The 22,674-nt window shown below is 50.1% G+C and overlaps 1 protein-coding gene across 1 annotated transcript in view; it reads right to left on the bottom strand.

Annotated features, from left to right (window-relative positions):
- The window catches only part of LOC149345307 (uncharacterized), a 203,210-nt gene that overhangs the window by 84,104 nt on the left and 96,432 nt on the right, over positions 1–22,674 (bottom strand). The window contains exon 5 of the mRNA XM_089546571.1: positions 884–1,023. Coding sequence (XP_089402697.1) covers positions 884–1,023 — 140 coding nt within the window. The remainder of the gene's footprint in view (positions 1–883; positions 1,024–22,674) is intronic.

Here is a 22,674-nt window from a genome sequence, read left to right as displayed (position 1 = left end):
TTCCAAACGCCTGAATTCGTCCGATCGCACGAATTGTAAGTAGGGGTGTGCGAATATTCGAAATTTTCGAATATATTTCGAATATTATATTTTTAGTATTCGAATTCGATTCGAAATCCAAGTATTCGTGTTGTTTCGAATATTCGACCCGACGCGAATATTCGTACCTAGCCGAATATTCATCGTGAGCACCTGCGTTCATTTCGGTCCGCAAGCCCTATCGACAGATACATAACAACATGGCGGCGCCTACACGGAAGGAAAATTCTTTCTTCCTCCAAGGACCATGCCGTAGCTGACTGCACTGGTGAGCTTTTTTGTGGCTATACCTGCGAAGCTGGTATAGTCAGTGCTGTGCACGAAGTACCTTGCAATACGTGCCAGGTCAGTGCCAAGTGCGAGGGCATTTTCTGCGGCTGGAGGAGTCGTTTCAGTTAGAAGGGAAGTACTTCTGCCTGACCATGGGGTGCAGCTGGTTTTCCTTCACGACAACCCTTTACGTCATACCAGCGACGCGCTTTTGTGCTGATGGCAAGCTAGCATTAATCAATGCTGCGTACTAGCCATCTTCTCTGATATTTCCACTCTTCTAAGAATAATGTTCGAGACTTTGATACTTTTTGTGCAGCCACGCACACCTTTTGTGTACATTTAATCATCGATAGTTGAACTGTGATGTTTTTGGGTGCCCAAATAAATGTTTTGTAGTGATTAAATGCGTGTGTCCTTGATTATTCGATATTCGATTCGATATTCGGAAATAAGTATTCGTATTCGATTCGTATTCGAAAAATTTGATATTCGCACACCCCTAATTGTAAGACATGGATTGACTGGAAGATGAAGATAGGTTTTTCAATGATGAAGACTGTTTTAAACTTACCGCTCTGCTGCTTTGAAGAAGTGCCCTCTTTGTTTCCCGTACAGTTGAAAAGGCGTTCCGTCGCTGAAGCAAGGTTAAGAAGAGTCTTCTCATCGTTGTTTGCGGGAGAACACCTGCTCGCACTTTCTGCAAGCTCGTTGCTGGAAACCAACGAGAGAGACAGGGAGGCATGTGTCCCCAGATAAGAGGTGCAATATAGAGAGAGATGTTCTGAGGATGCATAAGTTTAAATTTCTAGACAATTCTACTGTTGTGGCTTGGCATATGATGGCATGATAAGCAAAGCCTACCAGGCCGTAACTGTGAGCCTAACTTCCGCATAAGGACTATTACTCAAAACTCAGATCGTAACTGACAGCCTTCAAGGCACATGGACTAGTGTTTCGTCTGAAAATTTGATACGCAAGGCCGTGTTCCAAGAAAGATGGCGCATGACGACATTTATGCACAGGTTCACCGTAGACACGGTGGAAGCCAAGGAAACGTTTTTGTTTATAACAAACATAAAAGGATGCTCCAAGAAAAAAGTTCTGTAGCCAATAATTCTAGTTGTTGTGTCACGCCAGATGGGCTTGATTACAGCACAGTACGCTTCTCCTTTGCGTTTCGTCAATTACGCGAGAAAGGTTTAGTTAGCTGGAACAAGAGAGTAATTACAAGTTTAGAACATTGCCAGACTTCTTCAGATACGAAAAAAAAAGACGAGTAGCCAATTTATTTTACATAAAGCATGAACAACCCAAGTAAAAAAAAGAAAGAAAATCGGTTTTCAAATAGAGGAAATAGCGCAGTATCTCTCTGACATATCTGTGGACACCATAACGCAACGTAAGGGCAGAGATAAAGGAGGAAGCTAGAGACGAAAGGAAGAAAATGCCGCAGTGGACGGCTCCGGTACAATTTTTGGGCCACCTCGGGTTGTTTAACGCGTACTGGCATCGCACAGCACATGGCGCCTTTTACTGCGTACTGCCATTGCACGGTAAGAATTCCCAGGTGGTCGAGCTTATTCCGGAGCTCTCCACTGCGGCATCTCTTCCTTTCTTCTCTCAGTCCCTCCTTTATTGCTTTTCTTACGGCGTGCCCATGCTCAGTTTATGGAAAAAACGAAACTAGAAGGATTTTCCCATTCCATTAATACATGCGATCAAAAACTATTTGGGGGCTCTCACAACGACCATCATTTTCTCGCCCCTGTATTTTAGTCTTATACTTCTAACGCTTGCTTTCAACACAATGTTATGGCTCTTTATTTTGGGATACTCTCGGCATTGAATACATTCGTCTTATCAAATTTCTGGGCAAAGTCGGCGCACATTATTGCGCTTGGTGTACCTTGTGGGTGCACTTTTAGTTATTTATTTATTAAGAGAATACTGCTGCCCGAGAGCCAAGCAGAGTGGGCAATAACAAAGCAGCGAAGGGGATAACAACTGCCAGTCCGCCAAAATTCAACTATAAAATTCCTCCCAAAGAATCTGACATGCGCAAAAAGAACATGTAGGTAATAAGGGGCAACAGGGATTGGTTGAAAAAGAGCATTCTCCCTGATTATTGCCATCACGAAAATAACCGCCGGTAATATTAATGATCCATTGTTTCCACCCAGAAAAATTCGGTGTTTTGACATCATTGGCTCTAATTAATTAACTCGTTATCATAACGACATTTTTTTGCGCAGCATCCGCACACCGTCCTATATCGATCACAACCATTCATTCGTTTGATGCTGCCTCTTCCGAAAACGTCACAACTGCTGCGGACACGATTTGGTGACACGACCCAGCCGACATAGCCTGGAAACGCTTTTGCAGCACAAGATATGCACATTCGCTTAAAAAGTTTTAAAACCCAGGCTTCAAGGCCCTGCAGAAAAGCTTGCCTACTCAACGGCATAGGAAACAAATGCTCTCTAAGTCCCTGAGTCATCTGACTTCTGACTATACAGGTAGGCTGAAGAAAAGCGCACAGTGAGGAAATTGAAGCTGTCAGCAACTTCCTTAAGGACTCCCCATAAAGACCCCTCACCAGTGTGTCCAAACGGTGAAAATGGGAAAGGCAAATCAGCACTAACACGCCTAATCAGCACAGCTACTAAGAAAAGGTGGTTTGCCGATTTGAAAAAGAAATTGATGCGCAAAGAAGTGAAAAAGGCTTATTCCATCAGGTTGTCACGAAGCCTGGGTTACCATAGGAGCGCCATACGATGGTAGGGAATGTTTTGTGCATCACCTGCCCTTTTTCGCACAGTGGAGAACCTGCTCCACGTAGGCCACTTTTCTAAATAAAAAATGTTCGAGCAAACACGGACAGTTCCCTACCCATCGAAGGCTGGGTTTGTCACCTCATGGACATTATATGTGAATCCCAGTAGGCTCTACTGTTGGAAATTTGGTGCAGAGAAACTCGTAGGCACTGAAGGGTGCCGCATTCCCAGCTTATACCACAAAAGATATTTGGTCTCGCACCCCAATGACCCAATCGAAATCCCTTAGATTTATTTAAATTAAGAGCCGCACCTTATACCTTACAAAACTGTTCAGTCAAATGTAATGCCTCAAGTACACACTTTTTTTCAGAATAAAAGAGGGCGGCGTCATCAGCATAGGCTAAAATCTTAATTTCAGACTGCGCCAGGGAGAAACTGTAGCGTCCGGCGACGCTATAAAGAGCAGGCGCTGAGATCGGCGTTCCCGCGATAGAAAAAAATAAAGAACGACAGCGCGTGCTCGGAGCGCAGGCCCGGCACGGGCAGTTCGGAACGAGAAGCCTGCCACGCTGGTCGTCTCTCTCTGGTGCTCCGCTGCGACCCCGAAAATCTTCAACAGTGGTGACCCGGCGAACCGTGCCTTCTATCCCAGCGGCGTCCTAGCATGGCGTACTGGCAGCACCCAAGTTCCGACCCGCCGCTCCCGGCGTTCCGGCCTGCAGGCGTCGGCGGGTGGTTCTCCCAACTGGAGGCTGCGATGTACCTGAACGGCATCACCAACCAGCCGTTTAAACACGCAGTCCTTTGCGACATCCTCCCGCCCGACCTCCTGCGTCGGCTCACCTACTCTGCCTTCGGCTGCCGGCCATACGATGAGCTGCGTGCGGCCGTCTTGGCGGACTTCGGCGCCTACTACGTTCCGCCGCCGCTCTACGACGCAGCGGACCCGTTTTCGCCGCCGCCAGCCTCTGGCCCTGCACCGGCCTCGCTCGCGCCCACGCAGCCTTCATCATAACCCGGCCCGCCTCAGCAGCCCCTCGCCGCCTCGCCGCCACTCCAGTCCAGCGTCTCCGGCTCGGCTTCTTTAGCACCGACTGCACCAGACGCTACCGCATCGCTTCCGGCAGCACATCCTGCTACCCCGGTTTCGCTAGCAGCTCTGTGCGACGACTCCATGGCCCGAAGTTCTCAGTCATTCCCTCAGCAGCTCGTTGAGGTGCCTGGCCCACCGCGGTTTTCCACGTCAGCGAACTCAGCGACAGATGGGCCTCGCGCCACCATGTTCAGCGCCTCCGGCCATTATGGGGGTTATTCTTGTAGTAACGCTCAAAGGGCTAGAAGCAGTTGTCGCTCTCTAGCACCAGCGTGCCAGCCCTAGCAGCCAGAGCTGTGACCCCCAACCCGCGGTGCGGTGAGTCGCAACCACGGCGGGTTCGGGCCAGAGGGGACAAACACGAGTATGCTACTCGGAGGAGCGTTTATTGCTCCCGAGCAATGCAATGCAGCAGCAACAATACAACCGCCGTAACGATGGAGAGGGTTCCGCTCGCGTACGGGGGTGAAAAACACAAAGGAAGGAACGCACGCAAAAATGTGGGGGAAGAGGGTTCCGCTCACCTCGCGTGGTTCCTCGCTCACGGCCCGCGGCGGTCAAGTCACACACGGTGGCCGGGCGATAAGGGCAGCGGTCTCCGTGGCAGATCTCTGATCCGTGCGTGTGCACGGCTCCCGCCAGAAGACCCGCGAGCCTCGGGAGAAACGCGTCTCCTCCCGGGCTGTGGAGAGGAGGTCTCTCCGTTGTAAGAGGGGAAAGAGGGAAAGTTTCCGCGGCGGTGTCGCGGCGGGGAGCGAAAAGAAGCGGGGGTGGCGAGAGTGCCCTCCCTCGCAAAACCTCCCGAACGGCGCGCGCATAGCATCGCGTGATAATTACGCGCGGCCGTTACAATGGGGCAGGGGATTCATGTGTATCCCCACACCATACAACCTCCCATAAGGACGATACAGCGTCTACGGCACAGCCCGGTGAGCACCTACCCTCATCTGCAATAGTGCCGCCGTCAGTCGAGCTCTTCCTCGACGAGTGCCCCATTCCGCCAACTTCTCTATCGTACGGCGTAGCATCGCTGCCGGCCGAAAGCTCACCTGCCGCCTCATCGCTCATTCTGCCAAAGCCGTCAGTCACTGACCTGAGCGATCGTGCTAAAGACGAAGTGATATTGCCGCCACCGCAGCATATGCCGCATACCAGCCCCACTACCCCAGCGGCCACACCACCTGCCCAAGAGGCCCCACCCCAAACCCTCCGTACTGCCAACCGCTTCTCGGAGTCTGACCCTGGCAGCTCGACACTGTCGCAGCAAGCGTCTGCTTTGGTGCCTGCCTTGAGCCACCTTCAGCAACGAATGGTAGAGCTACCCACACCGAGTAGTGCGGCAGTTGTCCATCCACCAGCTGTGTGTATTGCTGGCAGCCAGCCATCTGATGTAGCAGTCTCAGCTGCACGGCCTGTCACTGCAACAACGTTTTTGCAGCCACCTACAGCCGACCATGCTCACACGCGCATCATCCCTGGCCACCCGCTCCGGACTGTCACTCCCGCTTCACTCAAGTACCTGGTATTGAGCCCAGCAACTTCTTCCGGCATCGTCACAGCTGTCGCCGTTGTGTCGACGGTCACACCCCAGCTGCTGTCAGTCCACGGAGCCGTTTCGCCCACTCCAGTGCTTGTGACGACGTACTCGGCGCGCCAGATTTCCACCGACACCAGCTCCAACGTCCCAACACCGACGACACTTGTGTCCGCGGGCAGCACTACAGTCGGTGACGGCCCGACCATGGCCTCCCCTGCTCCCATGTCCGTTGTCAGCTTGGCACCCTGCATCATTCGCCCCTTGCGCAGCAGCCAGGCTCGTCCACCTGAGCCGGCGCACTCCACCCGACTGCTCTTCCCGGCCCCTGACCTGAACTTACCGGACCTTGGAGCGACCCCGTGGGGACACTGTTACTCTAGCTGCCTCCTTGGCTGCCGTGGCTACTCCATCTCTGCTCCGTCGGCACGTACATTCCGACGTTCCGTCTAGGCGGGGGGCCCTGTAGCGCCCGGCGACGCTATAAAGAGCAGGCGCTGAGATCGGCGTTCCCGCGATAGAAAAAAATAAAGAACGACAGCGCGTGCTCGGAGCGCAGGCCCGGCACGGGCAGTTCGGAACGAGAAGCCTGCCACGCTGGTCGTCTCTCTCTGGTGCTCCGCTGCGACCCCGAAAATCCTCAACAAAACCACGGATAGTGGCTCTCTTAATAACACTGAGGCAAGAAGGTTCCAGATACAGGGCGAACTACAAAGGCGGTAATGGACACCCTTGGTGAATAGATAATTTCATTGATGCTGGTTTCGTAAGCTCTTGGTTAACAATTAGCCTTGTATAGGACTACTTATAGCACAGTCGTATGCCCCTGCGAAAAACATCTCCAATATTGGCATGTTCTAAAACCGCAAACAAGAAATCGTGATCAACTTGATCAAATGCCTTTGCAAGGTCAATATGAATAAAAGCTACTTGGCCGGTCTCACCTGGTACTGTCTAATATAATGAACGTGCAATATGAACATAAGTTTCAATGCTGGGCCTTTCATACCACCGACCTCATGCGTGCCTGTTAAATCAGCGGCAACTAGCTGCAGCTAATTACAAATAATCTTTCGAAAAAGTTTGTAATCGACATTACAGATGGAAAATGGACGATATCTTTCCAGCTTTTGCAGCTTTTTCGTCAAAGAAAGCATCAAGAATGCCGGGAGCATCGCTGTATGTGCGACCTCCATACTGAATTTCTAGTATTTTTTTAGTAAGAACAGTCTGCTTTTCATCAGTCAGGGCCCGACGAGATAGTCGATCATACAGAAACCTACGGGGCACGGAGCTTATCAAGGTTACCGTGAATCTTTTGGTTTCAAACTGCTGAAGCTCTCCTTTTACGCTAGTGGTATCTTCTACATAGGCACATGGGCTAATCCCCTCTAACTCATGTAGCTCAACAAAAGTGCGCCCGAGCTCACAAAGGTGATGAATCTTCAGGAACGCGATTCTTGCTCAGGGTTAAATAGCCAAGGTTTTTTTTTCTTCTTTAAATATGTCCAATTTTTGCAAAACTGAGAGATCATCGCGTGACCATGTGTCCTTTGAGCAAGTAGATACAGCACGTTGGAAGATTTCATCTTAGAGCAGACAGCTATTCAGCTTCCACAGCTTAGATCGCGGATGGAGTATGCGCCGACTGTACCTCCCTCTCTGAAGACACACCATGAAGTGATCACTGAAGAATATGGGTCGCACTCAGTAACCGAAAACAATGGCTAACTTGTCTGCTGAAACTTAAATGCAGCCAGGGCGAGCACTATAGGAGCACTGAAATGAGTAAAATGAATATTATGGCCCTTATATTGTCCTACATCCAGACGGTTGCACCAACATGCCACATCAGTAAGGAAACCTGCACAAAGGTCGTAACGCTGACTTAAGACTGCTCGATCTTTACTCCTACAAACAGAATCGAAATCAGTCAAGAATATAATTTTACGATCAGTGCACAAAAAATGAACTAATCACAGAAAAAATATCCTTCTAACACCCAGCTTGACACGAATATAAATACAAATAGTTACCGACTGTACACCCGAAACTGCGGGCTCATAGAAGGCAAGTCGCCTCTCGTCATCTGTGCAGTACGACAAGGCAGTAATCACTAGTGTGTTGGCCAGGAATAGCATGCAACTTGCTGGTAAGCCTCTCGAGTGACCAACGATAACAGTGAATCCTGGCAAAAAAAGGCTCGACAGAGAGGGGGCAACTTTGTTTCCTAGAAGGCTGCCGCACTCACACCCAATTTATTTAAAAGATGTCGTAACTTAAGCTGCCTTCGACGGCTACACAAACCCTTGCGGTTAAGGGTAGCGACCTGAGATGCTGCGACGCTCGCCATTTTTGTTGCGTGTCTTATGGAACGTCATCCCCTGCACAGGGGTGGCCCGCCTGCCATTCGGCGGCCTGTAAGGCAGACAGCGCCCTTCGTTTTGAGGTTACCCTTGCCAGTGCCACCACACCGGGTGCCTTCTGCTCATCGCCACCGACACACATTTCCTCATCTGCAGGACGCTTCAAAGGTGCGCTGCAGTCCATCGCCTTTTCCGTGACATCCATGGCTTCGGCCCATGAAGCCAAGCGGACCACGTCGATGGCAACCACGCTGACAGCCGACGGAGCACGAAACAAGCTAGAGGCTGACACCTCAGTCCGCACACTGCTGCTCTTTGACGACGAAGGGGCAACACTGACAGAGCAGGCATGTCGCACATTCACTGCCTTTAACACCTCCACTGAATCTACAGAAGTCTCCAACTGTTGTGGCCTCTGGGTGAGTGATGGCTCCTGAGCAGGAAGCACAGGACAAGTAGCAGGCGCAGGCAGACCCGGATCCGGAGGCTTTGGGTGTGGAGACGGGGATCCCAGATGGTGCGCGCTTGCAGCCTGTCCCTTGTTGCTGTTTGGTGCAGAAGACTTCGGTCCCCCTTCTGTTGCGAACTTATTACTCAGATCACCCGACGCGTTCACAGCATCCGACAGATCCGTAATGTGTTCTGACACCCCGTCACCCTCACGTGTCTAGTTACCCTGGCGTAACTTGTCAGCATAGCTCATTGCACAGTTGTCTACAGCGTGGCCAAAGCATCGGCACTGGATGCACCAGGGATTACGACACTGATGCCGTACATGGCCCACCCGGCTACAACGAAGACACAGTGGAGGCCTACGTAGAATCACAACTAAAGCCCGTATCCCGGAAACATTGACCGTGTTTGGAATTGCACTTGCTGACAGTAAGTCCTTGAGCGTGAGCACGATTTCACGGTTCGCTGTTTCCATATGCTCCATTCTGGGGCACCGCCACTTCTCACGCTCGATAGTTTGAAAAGCTCCAAAAGGCTCCAAATCTTCCATAATCCTCTGATGTTCCATATAGCGCGGAAGCCAAGGCAGCTTAACCTTCACGTTTTGGGTGCCCGGATGAAATGCGATAACAATGCAGGATGTAGAAGTTTGTCATCGTGTCCCGACAAAGAATAACCCATGCCCAAACATTATCGTACAATTCCGAAATCGGTCAAAGCGTGATGCTGTACTTGATAAAGCCCGACAATCAAAGATTACCACTGACAGTCTTCACCTTGAAACAGTTGCACAGGCAAGCGTTGCCGATGGCAATTCTAACTCCGAAGGTGATTCAAACGGCAGCCTGTCTCGGACTCGTGCAGCAATTTATGTTAACGAGCACCTTTGCCCCACATTGAAAAAACTGCTGGGAATGACTGTCACTCGAAAAAAGGAGAAAAAATGGAAATTCGTCTGGACGAGAAATGGACGCATTTTCGCGAGAAAGGATGAATCGTCCGATGCGATCCGCATTGCCTGTGTAGGTGACCTAGATAAAATAGTTTACGGAAAGTACGTTTCCCTTTGATTTTGTTTCACTTCATCATGGCCACGCAGCTCTTCTTGCCCGCTGATGTTTCTAATTTACATTCGAAAAACAAAAATGTCACTTCTTTCTTTCATTTGAATGCTCAGTCATTACGCAACAAAGAAGATGAGGTCTTTACTTTTCTCAAGTCGCTAAAATTCTCATTTGACGTAATTATGATAACAGAAACTTGGTATCGAGATGATGAAGAAGTTCTAACCCTCGAAGATCACAATACATTTTCCCAGCATCGAGTTAATAAGAAAGGAGGTGGTGTGATGTTAATGTTAAACAAATCTTTTAATGGCAGTGTTATTTCTCGCTTCTCCATGGTAGTGGACGACTATGAAATACTTTCTTATAGCTGTGGCTCAAATGTGTTTTCAGTGGTTTATCGTCCTCCCGGTGGAAATGTGTCTTCTTTTCTTTTGTTTCTTGACGATTTTTTGTCCTGGATAACTGACAATGGGCTGAACCTGATATTAGGTGGCGACATCAATATAGATTCTTTAACTTCATCTCATGAACAGCGTGAATTAAATATGGTGTTGGATTGTAACGGTTTTCGAAATGTCATCTTGGAGCCAACAAGAATGCATGCAGGCTCATCTATCGATGTTTTTATCACCAATGTTCAGTGTACATTCACACAATCTGGTGTAATCTGTGCTCAACTGAGTGATCACTTACCAATTTTTCTCTTTGCTGATCGTGTGCACAAGCGTCAACGAAAGAAGCAAATAGTTCAAACATACCAAACGATAAACCCAGATACCTTAGAACTATTCAGAGCCAAACTTAAGGAAGTGTCCTGGAAGTGCGTGTACGAAATTAATGATCCAGATCTAGCGTACGATAGTTTTGTAAAGATAATTACAAGCATATATTTAGAGTGTTTTCCTGAAAGAACTTGCAAAAAGCCAAGGAAAGCTCGTAAACCGTGGATCAACAGAGACTGCCTCGAAATGATAACAAAGAAAAACAAACTCTACAGCCGTTTCCTTTCTTCAAGAGCTCCCGATGACCTTAAAGCTTTTAAAAATTTTAGAAACCAGGTAACATCATTTCTTCGCCAAGCAAAGAAAGACTACATGAATAAGCTATTCAACTCCAATACAGTAAGACGAAGCGATCTTGTTTGGAAGGAAATTAACAATATCTTAAACCCTCAAAGAGACCCCCAACCTTGTACATCGATCACAATAGGCGACTGCGCGTTATCCGGAAGGCAGCTGGCCAATCGCTTCAACGATCACTTTGTTTCACTTGTCAGGAGTGCTCATGATCAACGCTCTGCAGAATATCTAAAATTTCGTACCCCTGAAACTGCGTTTCTGTCCCCGACAGAGAAGCATGAGATTCAAAGTCACTTCGCAACCCTTCGTAATAGCAGGTCTCGTGATATAGATGGCTTCCAGGTGCAACCCTTTAAATATGTCATTGATATTATCAGCCAAGTATTAGAGTACATATTCAATATCTGCCTAGAAAAAGGAGTATTTCCAAAGCGGATGCAAATGGCTAGGGTTTCTGTTATCTATAAAAGCGGTGACAGAAACGACCTCTCTAACTATCGTCCAATATCGATACTTCCCGTCTTCTCAAAATGTCTAGAAAAGGTGATGTTTAAACGTATTGCTAGCTTTAGTAAAAAACACAACCTAATAACTACATGTCAGCATGGTTTCAGAGAAGGCAGGTCGACAGAGAGCGCCCTTCTTGTGCAGAAAGAATTAATACTGGAATCATTTGAAAAGAGGGAGCTTGTTCTGGGCATTTTCGTTGATTTTTCAAAAGCGTTCGACCGGATCAACTATGAGACTTTAATAGCCAAGCTAGACATATACGGTTTTCGGGGCGTCTTTCTTCAGTTAATCCGATCTTACTTAACCTTCCGTTGTCAGCAGGTCAAGATTGACAATCAGCTTTCCGATATACAGCCTCTACGAGCTGGTGTTCCTCAAGGCAGCATATTGGGTCCACTGCTATTTAATCTTTACATAAATGATGTTACTAGTCTAGATAACCAATGCACATTTATAATGTATGCTGATGACACCAGCCTATTTTTTAAATCAACTAATGTATATGATCTCTTTGGGCAGGCGAATCAGTGTTTGCTTTCCCTCCATGAATGGACAGCCATTAACTCCTTGGAAATGAATACCAAAAAAACAAAAGCAATGCTTTTCCGTCCCAGAAATAGGATCATTGATTTCCTGGTATATTCGCTGTGGCTAGGTTCGGTAAAAATTGAGCTTGTCTCGGAATTTAAAAGTCTTGGAGTGTATTTCAATGAACATTTATCATGGAATAAACATATAGATACTACGATTAACAAAATAGCTAAGGTAGTGGGTATTCTTTCCAGGCTTCGGTATTGTTTACCGCAATGTGTAAAAAAAATTATCTTTCAGTCCCTATTTTCTTCCGTTATAGGATACTGCTTTTTGGTTTGGGGGACCACCACCTTTTCGAATGTTAGCAAGCTTCACAGATTACAAAAACGAGCCCTTAGAATCATCGTCAACGTTTCTCGAGACGCACCAACAGAAGCGATTTTTCGTAAATTGAATATAACTCCTATCCCGCAGCAATACAAACAAACCTTATTAAGGCGCTACAGGACTACAGCCATAAACACAGCTATCTTCTTCAAGGAACTCTACAGACTTGAACGCAAGTCTCACAATTACAGCACTCGTACAAAAAATCATTTCGTCATTCCACAAACCCGAACAAATTACGGACGGCAGAGCATTAGTTACACCTTGCCTCTTCTTCTAAACACAATCCAATAGTTATAGTGTGCAGATAACACTATTATTATTTTTATTACCTCACTGAAAGTGTGCATTTCTGTAATTATGTTTTCCACACTGCGTGTATGTTTTTTCTTCTTTGCCGCAATCCTATGTCACCTTTTCTACAGTCTTTAGTTAAACATTATGTGAAAGTGCCATTTCGCCCTGTTTGTGTTAAAAATATTTTTCATTGCATAGTCCACTCTTACGCCGAAGTTACCAAGTTTTTGTACGGGGCGCAGCCCCTCGTCAAGCCTTTAATAGGCTTTTTGGCTGCGCCCCTAGCATCCTTGTGATGTTGAAAATAAAGATGACTTGACTTGACATTTTAGGCCTTTGACAACGAACTCCGTTTTGTCAATAAACTTCTGTTTTGGGGAACTGCTATCCCAGGTAGCCATCCAAACATGGCTCATTTGCCACTGGGCAATAAACAGAATCTCACGGAGGTCCATAATCTACGCGACTGTGTCTCAGAAGTTGGGAGCACGGTTTGGGCGACCCTTGGGGTCAGCATGCAGAAAGAGGGTGCTGAGGACAACACTATCGTGGCAGCTGAACGCACCTCGCGTTAAACTGCAACACACTCTCGCGCTTGGACAGCCGCGGTGGATCAGTGGTTCTGGTGCTCAGCTGCTGCTCAGAAAGAGGCGGGATCGATTCCGGCGGCGGCTGTTGAATTTCGATAGAGGAGAAATTCTAGAGACCCATGTAATGTGCAATGTGAGTGCATGTTAAAAAATCCCAGGTGGTCGAAGTTTCTGGAGTCCTTCACTACGGCGTCCCACATAGCCTGAGTCGCTTTTTGATAACGAACTCTCGCGCTTTGCACTGTACGTCATCTTTATCAAGTTCCATGTACGGTGCGAAGAGACAAGATCTGCTTAACCTCGGTGAGAGCATAACCTGAGTCTAATACCGTCGCTAGACATGCCGAAGACCCATCAAAGGAAAACCAAGAGGCAACCAGGTTAAGCACGTGCTTTCGCACGTCTTATGGGTGTAACTGCATTAAAACCCCAACTATTTTTGTCGTCACTGGTGTACTGTCAGCTTTGAGTAAAAAAATTACAATATGCTCCATTTCCGCGACGCCTTGAGCAGCGCAACTAGCTGACACCAGGCGGGCCACACAGGGTAGCAGCGGAAAAGCGGCTCTGACCAACACCTCTTCTAACTATATGCCAGTCAAACGGGCGGCGCGAGCACTGCTGAAACCACCCTCTCAGGACGCGCTGAGTTCTGACACTATGTCCCCTCGTTGGGCTGCGGTGGGCCGCATGCGTGGTGCTGCGGTGTGCTTATTGTGTGCGCTTGCTTGTGCCAAGTTTTTCGAGGCTTTTGTAACGCTAAATACTGCAATTATGCGGCATTGCTGCGTGCCATTGTGCACGCAGAGTCAGCGAAAAAAGTAGCCAGGTGTCTCGTTTCACGAGGTACCCGCCGACCTCAGAGCACGTACACGGTGGCTGAAAGCGATTTACAGGAAGGATTGGGAGCCAAATACTACTCCCAATTATTCGGTAGCGTGCAACCTGCATTTCAACGCATCGGACGTGAAAGATAATGGCAAGAATCGGCAGCTGAAACCAAGCATCATGCCGAGAATTTTCCCTGGCTACTCTTCGTATATGAGGAAGGCTCCCGAAGCTGCAAGAAGTGATGCCAGCATTCGGAAACCTTTAAGCAAAAGGGAACTCAAATGATGCATCTCTTCCTTGAATGGAAGGCATCGTGTACAAACTGACAGGCAGTTGCAAAGGTGTTGTGTCCCCTTATTGCTTTTGTGTGTGTGCGCCCCCGCATCCTCCTCCTAACGACCACTCGCATCCTCCTCCTAACGACCACTTGCCCCTCGTCGCACGCTGTCGCCAGATGCCCCCCCATGGTGCGCCCCCGCATCCTCCTCCTGTTTTGGGAAGCCACTCCCTCCCGTGGACGCTTCTCCGCTCCCTCCTTTCTTCGGGCGGCCAGTTCGGCTCCTGCCTCGGTCGACGCTGGTCGCACCCTCATCGGCTTTAAATAAACGAAGTCTAAAAGTACCGTGTGCGTCTTTCGCTGCATTCAACACAGCGACCGGACACGACAGTGGCGACGAGAAAGTGGATTCGACCCGCGCTACGCAACGCTATTGACAAGCCATGGCTACGCGAGGGTTTCCCAATCAGATACCAGAATTCAACGGCTCATCGTGGTCATCGTGGGTTGGACGCCTTCAGTTCTACTTTGAAGCTAACAACATCACAGACCCAGCCTTGAAGAGGGCCAACCTGCTGACGCTGTGCGGGGAGCAGACCTACGATACTGTCTGCGCCCTTATTCAGCCAAGCACACCAGCGGCAGTGTCTTACGACGACATCGTAAAAGCGCTGCAAAAGCACTACGACCCAAGGCCATCCGAGGTCTACAGCCGGGCTCGCTTCCAACGACGAGATCAACTGGGAGGAGAAACTGTGAGCGCCTACGTAGCCGCGCTCAAGAAGCTCGCTGCCGACTGCAATTTTGGAACGCTGTCGACAACAGCTACCGGGCAGGAGGGAGACGCAGCTTCTTCTGCTAACACCACCATGCTTCCCTTGGACGTGATGTTACGCGACAGATTTGTGTGCGGACTGAGTGACGAGTCACTGCAGCAGCGCCTGTTCGCTGAGAAGGACCTCACATTCAGCAAAGCTTACGACATCGCCGTTCGAGCGGAGAGCGCCGGTCACCAGCAGAGAGGGATTCGCCGGAACACCGAGCCGGTACACCAGACAAGCAACCAGGTGCGCAAGCCTTCTGTTGTTGTAAAATCGGTCAAAAGGGCACAACGCTGCTGGCGGTGTGACGGCCAACACAACCCCCAGGGATGTCGATTCCAGTCAGCCACGTGTAATTTTTGCCACAAGCGAGGGCATATCGAAAGAGCATGCATTACGAAACGGAGACTTGCCAAGATAAAGTCACCTTCCCAGCCTAATCACAGCGTCAACGCCTCAGAGAATACGCCGCTATCTGATCTCCATGGAGCAACATCAGCAACACCATCTGTGTTGTACGACCTGAACACCATGAATCTCGGCACGCGACCGAAGATTTTTACAGAAGTAAGCGTACATCACCAGCTGATTAAGTTCGAGGTGGACTCCGGCGCAGCCTGTACTCTGATCAGTGAGGACACGTTCCGAACTTCATGGCCATCTGACGCACCCGCCCTGCAACAAGACGACACGCACCTGCGAACGTGGTCAGGACAGAATCTGCCACTATTGGGCTCTGCCAACGTGCAGGTTAACTACAACGGCCAGACCCATACGCTACCTCTGCTTGTTGTGAAGGGCACAGGATCAAGCCTTCTAGGGAGAAACTGGTTTTCTCCACTAGGCGTGATGATATGCGGCATACACCAGACGCCGAGCCAGAACATGGTTGAGCAACTGCAAGAGAAATACGAAAGAGTATTCTCGGAAGAGATTCCAGGAAACGAAGGGCCCCCGGTCACACTGGAGTTGTTGGACAACGCGCAACCCAAATTTCTGAAGGCCAGGCCGGTGCCGTTTGCTCTCCGAGATTCAGTTGAAAAAGAGTTGGACAAACTGGAGCAGCAAGGTGTCATCGAGCCGACGCAGCATTCAGAATGGGCCACACCACTTGTCGTAGTTCGCAAGAAGAACGGAACCATACGCCTCTGCGGAGACTACCGGAGCACCGTCAATCTTGCGACTAAAGCGTCCTCTTACCCGCTACCGACACCTGAAGAAGTATTCAATGTACTGCGTGGCGCAAGAGTCTTCAGCACATTGGACCTCACCCAGGCGTATCAGCAGCTGAAGGTGAGCGAGTCAACTGCTGAATTATTGGCAATTAACACACTGAAAGGCTTGTACAAAGTCAAGCGACTGCCTTTTGGCGTAGCTGCAGCCCCGGCCATATTTCAAAAATTCATGGAGACAGTGCTTCAGGGCATCCCAGGAGTTTGTGTCTACCTTGACGATGTCATCATCAGTGGCACTTCCACTGAAGAGCATGCAGTGCGCCTAGAGCTCGTTCTCGAAAGGCTAGCAAACGCTAATTTGTGCATAAGCAAATCGAAGTGCTGTTTTGCGGTGCCAGAGGTGCAATTTCTGGGACACCGAATTGATGCGGAAGGCATTCACCCTACCGAGGACAAAGTGCGAGCGATCACAGAAGCACGAGCTCCAACAAACAAGCAGGAGCTACAGGCTTTTCTCGGACTCTTGACGTTCTACGACCGGTTCTTGGAACAAAGAGCTACCGTGGCCAACGACTTATACCAACTCCTTCGGAAAGATGTGACATGGACATGGTCGCCACGCCATCAGCAGTCATTCGATGCCCTGAAAGACCTGATTCGAAGATGTACAGTCCTCCGCCACTACGACGAAAGGAAGCCTCTGCTTTTGGCTTGCGACGCATCACCGTACGGAGTCGGCGCGGTTCTATCGCAAACTGACGAGCAAGGAAGGGAAGCTCCCATCGCCTTCGCCTCACGTACGTTGTCGCAAGCAGAACGCAACTACGCGCAACTTGACAAAGAAGGGCTAGCCATCGTCTACGCGGCGACACATTTTCACCAGTACATTGCCGGCCGGAAGGTGACCTTTATAACCGATCACCGACCGCTATTGGGCATTCTGGGACCACAAAGGCCTATGCCACCAACTTTGTCTCCGCGAATGACACGTTGGTGCATCAAACTCTCAGCGTACGACTACGCTCTGGTCTACCGCAATGGGAGTAAACATCAAAACGCCGATGCGCTAAGCCGTCTGCCACTAGACGCAACTGTTGACGAACCATTTCCACCAGGAGACGTTCTGATGTTCGAAGCACTGCCAGAACCTCCGCTTACAGCAGGCACAGTTGCAGCATCTACGCAGAAGTGCGCAGCTCTCCGGCTAGTTTACACAGCTGTTCAACAAGGCAACGTGCATAAACTCAAAGGGGACAACTTCGACGCTTACCGCAGGCGAGCTACAGAGTTGAGCACCCATCGCGGCTGCATCATATTTGGGGTCCCGAGTTGTGATGCCGAGAGAACTACGCGCACAAGCTATGTCTCTCATCCACGCCGGACATCGGGGCATCGTTGCAATGAAAAAGTGTGCCAGAAGCTACATGTGGTGGCCTGGCATTGACAACGACATCGAAACAGTGGTGCGAGAATGCAAGCCTTGCCAGAGCAGCCGGAGCGCCCCGCCGAAAGCTCCTGTCCCAGAATGGGAAAAGCCAGACACACCATGGCACACACTGCACATTGATTTTGCAGGACCAATTGAGGGCTGCACTTTCCTTGTGGTCGTAGATGCCTACACAAAGTGGCTTGAGATAAGGCAAATGGGACAGACGACTTCGGCAGCAGTCATTGACAACCTCCGATCACTATTTGCAACGTTCGGCCTGCCGCGCAAGGTAGTGTCGGACAACGGAACACCGTTTGTGTCTGCGGAGATCCTCAAGTTTTATCGCGACAACGGGATCTCATCAGTTACATCGGCCCCCTACCACCCAGCGACAAACGGACAAGCCGAGCGCTACGTAGCCGAGCTAAAACGCGCCCTTGAAAGAGATCAGACAGGCTCGCTGCAGCGCCGCCTTGCGCGCTTTCTCTTCAAGCAGCACACGACGGTTCAGAGCACAACAGGCGAGACCCCCTCGAAAATGATGTTCGAGCGTGAAATGCGAACCCAGCTCACAGCCATCCTCCCCGAGCCAAAGGCAGAGACGTTCCGGGAAGAAAAGGCAATTGCGCGCTGCGGCACGCTTAATGAGGGGCAGCGCGTCCTCGCCCGACAGTTTCTGAAAAAGCCACGCTGGGAGGAAGCTACAATTGTCAGACGCATAGGCCTGCGCTCTTGGCTCGTCAACATACATGGCACAGTAGCACGCCGACATCTCAACCAGCTGCGTAGATTTACGACGCCGTCTGAGAGCTGTCCGCCAGCGGAGAGAACACGTGCACCATCTTCCCACATAGCCTGGCACCTCTTCCCGGAAGAAGAGACTTCGCCCAGGACAGACCTAGGAGACACAGCGAACAACAGCCAGCCTACAAGTGTTTCTCCCCCGAGCGCACAAAGCCAGCGCGCCTCCACGCGTGAGCGCCGACCCCCTGCACGATACCAGGCAACTTTCTAAGGGGGAAGGAAGTGTTGTGTCCCCTTATTGCTTTTGTGTGTGTGCGCCCCCGCATCCTCCTCCTAACGACCACTCGCATCCTCCTCCTAACGACCACTTGCCCCTCGTCGCACGCTGTCGCCAGATGCCCCCCCATGGTGCGCCCCCGCATCCTCCTCCTGTTTTGGGAAGCCACTCCCTCCCGTGGACGCTTCTCCGCTCCCTCCTTTCTTCGGGCGGCCAGTTCGGCTCCTGCCTCGGTCGACGCTGGTCGCACCCTCATCGGCTTTAAATAAACGAAGTCTAAAAGTACCGTGTGCGTCTTTCGCTGCATTCAACACAGCGACCGGACACGACAAAAGGTTTACATCTGAAATACAGGGAGCGAACCTCCCTGAGCCACCAGACCTACGCGTCTTATCGGTCGTGGCCATGGTAGCTGTCTGATGCCTGAAAGAATCTAACCAATAGCCACCTCTCAAACTGCACACGCAGGTGCGAGCGTCAGAAAAGGGTGAGAGCTTGAAAAAGTCGCCGGGAAGGGCTCGCCAACTTTCGGACGTTATTGAGGGTCCGCTGCTGAGTGTAGAAGAGCATTATTTGGCTCAGGCTTTCATGACAACTCAATGGAGTGATTGAGCGAGTTGATGTGCTCTTCTCTCAAGGTGTCGCACGCCCCCTTTAAAGCCAGTTCAGCGGTTGTAGATTCAATCGACCGCACAAACCTTTTTCAGACACCACACGTGGTTCTTACGGATTGATAGGTGCCTTCGCGCCATGTGGACGTTGGTGCCGTGGTCGCTGAATTGCTATCTCTGCGAGTAACGATAAACTATTGAATAATTCTCGGTGTTGTGCCGTGATGCTGCGCACTTTTGGGATATGTCACAACAGACTCTTAAGCATGACACTGAGAAGACGTCTTACACTATAATATTTCTGCCTATTATAATGGAGGACTCCGGGATTCCATGTGAACTCTTGTTGCTCATAAGACTGTTTAGCATGTAGAAAAGACGCATGATGGATGAACACGCTGCACGAGTTCAGTCGCATGACTGGTTTCCCTTTCTTGACGTGTGCGCGTGTCAGAAATGTGATGTGTGGGCGGAATAATGGAGTGATGATGGCGTAAGCGCGTGCACCGAGGTAGCTGAATTCGGCCCGTTCAAGTAAAGCATGAGAGGGGCCAGGGAGGCTAGTGTAATTCCATGCATCAGCATGGAATCATAGAATATAGCTATAAATGAATTAAAAGAGGTGGCGAGTAGTCTAAGACATCGGCATACGAACCTTCTCTATGAGGCCACTGGTTGGAATCCAACTTATAGTTGGGGTATGTTGCCTTTTTTGCTGTGGTAGCAGTATATCCTCCTTTCCATAAATGATCAGGGGTGGGTCTGTGCTTGTGCGTGCGTGTAACTCTACTCTTTGAAGCACGCTGCACGCTCCGATAATCGCAGAACCGGGCACTAACTGGTAAAAATTAATACCTTAACTGCGAGCCTACAATCATCACCGACCTTCATTCAGCCCCCACTTACCTCAACCTTCCCGAAGATTCACCGGTCACCACCTCCAGCTTTCAGAAAGCCTCAACCTACCAACCACCCACCAGTAAGGCGGGGACACATGTGCGAAAAGTGTGCTGCGATTAACTGCGACGCGTAGTTGCGAACGGCGTCGCAACGTCCGATTGCAGCTCGTCGGTGCGTCCAAAGTGCTAGATGTCAACGACGGGCGGCTCGCGGCAACGCAACGACGGGAAGCGGCAGCCAATGCTAGCGCGGTGAGCGGTAGAGTCGTGATCACGTAAGACGCCTCTCGGGACCAGCCTGCCAGCTTTGATGCCGGCCATTGGCGTGTGAAAAACGCGCTAATATAGATTGTCAAAAGGTCAATGTCAAAAATGCATCATTTCTGACGTTCGTTGGCAAACACCTAGTTGCTGGTAGAAGTGATGACTGCAACAAGCAAATTTCATCCCATAGCCGCTTTGGTGCTGCTGCTGCCTGGTGCGGTTCGCCTGCCGTCTGCTAGCTCCGTTGCTGAAGCCTTCGCGGCAATTGAACATATCTTTTATTATGGGACTGGTTGAGAGTAAAGGGCCGCGGAGTGTAGCACCTTTATTTGAGCGCTGACCAGTCCCGGAGCGCCCTCAGCTGAGCGCTGAGAGTGAAATGAGGGAGTCAGTCCGCCGGCAGGCAGCCAGTCTGCCGGCAGTCCGCAAAAGCTTTGAAGCGGAAACTTCACTACGCTAGGTAAAGCCAAGCTGGTGGTGAAACTATTCCCAGCGGATACAGAGGAGCAACCCGAAGCGGCTTCTCGCTTAAAAGACCGCCGCTATCCCTTGAGCAGCGGCGGCGTCTTCAGCCAGTTGGAGGAACTTGATCTCTCCCTGGGTCGGGGCTGAGCATTCGAATCTCCCAATGATAGGAGTCGATAATGAAGTAACTCGCGGGTAGGGGCTGCAGGAAGTTCCCGATATTTGAGTTTGATCGGCATTTCTATCACAATATTTGCATTTGCCTGAGTAGAGTCCTTCTGAGTAGAAGCTTAACGATTGCGGATTTGGATAGCTGTTTGAAGTTTACGCCAGGAAATGTTCTGTCGTGTGGAGACCGTTTCATCTGCTAGGGGGAATCTGAGTCTTGCAAGCCTGTAGTGCTGCAGCATTTCTCTCCAAGAAAACAATTTGTCTTTGCCTGAGTACAGGGCGGGAGGACTGCGTGACCCAGCTCGGCGGGTCAGTTCTCGAGCTAGGTAATGAGCAGCCTCTTTACCAGAAAAGGAGGCATGAGCAGGCGTCCAGATTAGGTTGGTTTAGGTTGGTTTATGGGGTTTAACGTCTCAAAGTGACTAAGGCTATGAGAGACGCCGTAGTGGAGGGCTCCGGAAATTTCGACAACCTGGGGTTCTTTAACGTGCACTGACATCGCACAGTACACGGGCCTCTAGAATTTCTCCTCCAAAGAAATTCAACTGCCGCGGCCGGGATCAAACCCGCGTCTTTCGGGTCAGCAGACGAGCACCATAACCACTGAGCCACCGCGGCGTCCAGATTAGGCGAATGCGTCGTGTGGGCTAAGAACTTTGCAGAATCCGTGCTTCTTGTGGGGACATTCTTCCCAACGTGTAGCTGCGTATCGCTAATTTTGAGTTGCTGACAATGGTTTCTTCCGAAGATCCCGCAATGGTTGGAGCAATGGCGGTTTCTTCTCCAACATGTGTGTATTAAGTGTGTATATAGTGCCCTCAGTTATGAGTGTACCATGTTCTATGGTGACCGCAGCTACTATCTTGTCAGCCGAGGAATCTGCTGCATCTACATTTACCATAGAAGTTCAGAAAACATCTTCCCAACGACTTGGCTCTCTCTGCACGACGTTCAGCGTGGAAAACTGGATGCATGTTCCGAGGTATTGGTGAAATGACCAGAATCTGGCGTATTAATTTCGGAAGGTCAGTTGTTGGTCCGCCTTGTCGTGCGTATGTTATACCTAGCGCGGACAGAATGTGTGGCCGATAGTCGTCCGTATTGCGAGACGGTGACCGCTTCAGTAATCTCACTTAGGTTGTTCTGAAGACCGAGACATAACACTTTCTCAGTCGCTGTGCCATGGTCGAGACTCCGACGTTCTATAGACTCCGATGATTTTTCAGGAAAGGAAGGGCGCATAACGGGTTTCCTGGGTCAGTGGAAATTGGTTTTGAAGCGGAAGCTTCACCACGCTAAGCAAAACAAAGATCACCATGCTGGCGGATTTCACCTTCATTTGACTTTGAGATAAAGCTAAGGAAAGAAAAGCTGCGTAGCCGGTCCCCTGAGACAGGGAACAAATTAGTCGCGCTTTAAGCTACGAAACGGATGAAGAGCGGGAGCTTCGAACGCAAAGGGAAGGCGCATAAATGCATCCCTGGAACCGGCGACACCTCAGTCGCGCTTTGAGCTACATGGCGTGGCGGTAGTGACAGACGCGCCCTGCATGAGTTGGCATTCACAACGTTGTGGCAGAAACGCGGCACTTAACCCGGCGCGGGTGGCTCAGTGGTTAAGGCGTTTGTCTATTGAGCCGGAGGAGTACCCGGGTTCGAACTAGACCGTGGCGGCAGCGTTTCGATGGAGGCGGAAGGCTAAAGGCGCC

This window comes from Amblyomma mixtum, chromosome 5, assembly GCF_055824585.1.
Source record: "Amblyomma mixtum isolate Tamu chromosome 5, ASM5582458v1, whole genome shotgun sequence".
In the NCBI taxonomy this organism is placed as follows: Eukaryota; Metazoa; Arthropoda; class Arachnida; order Ixodida; family Ixodidae; genus Amblyomma; species Amblyomma mixtum.
The sequence above is the reverse complement of the archived record's forward strand: the minus strand, read 5'-3'. Positions and strand labels throughout refer to the sequence as shown.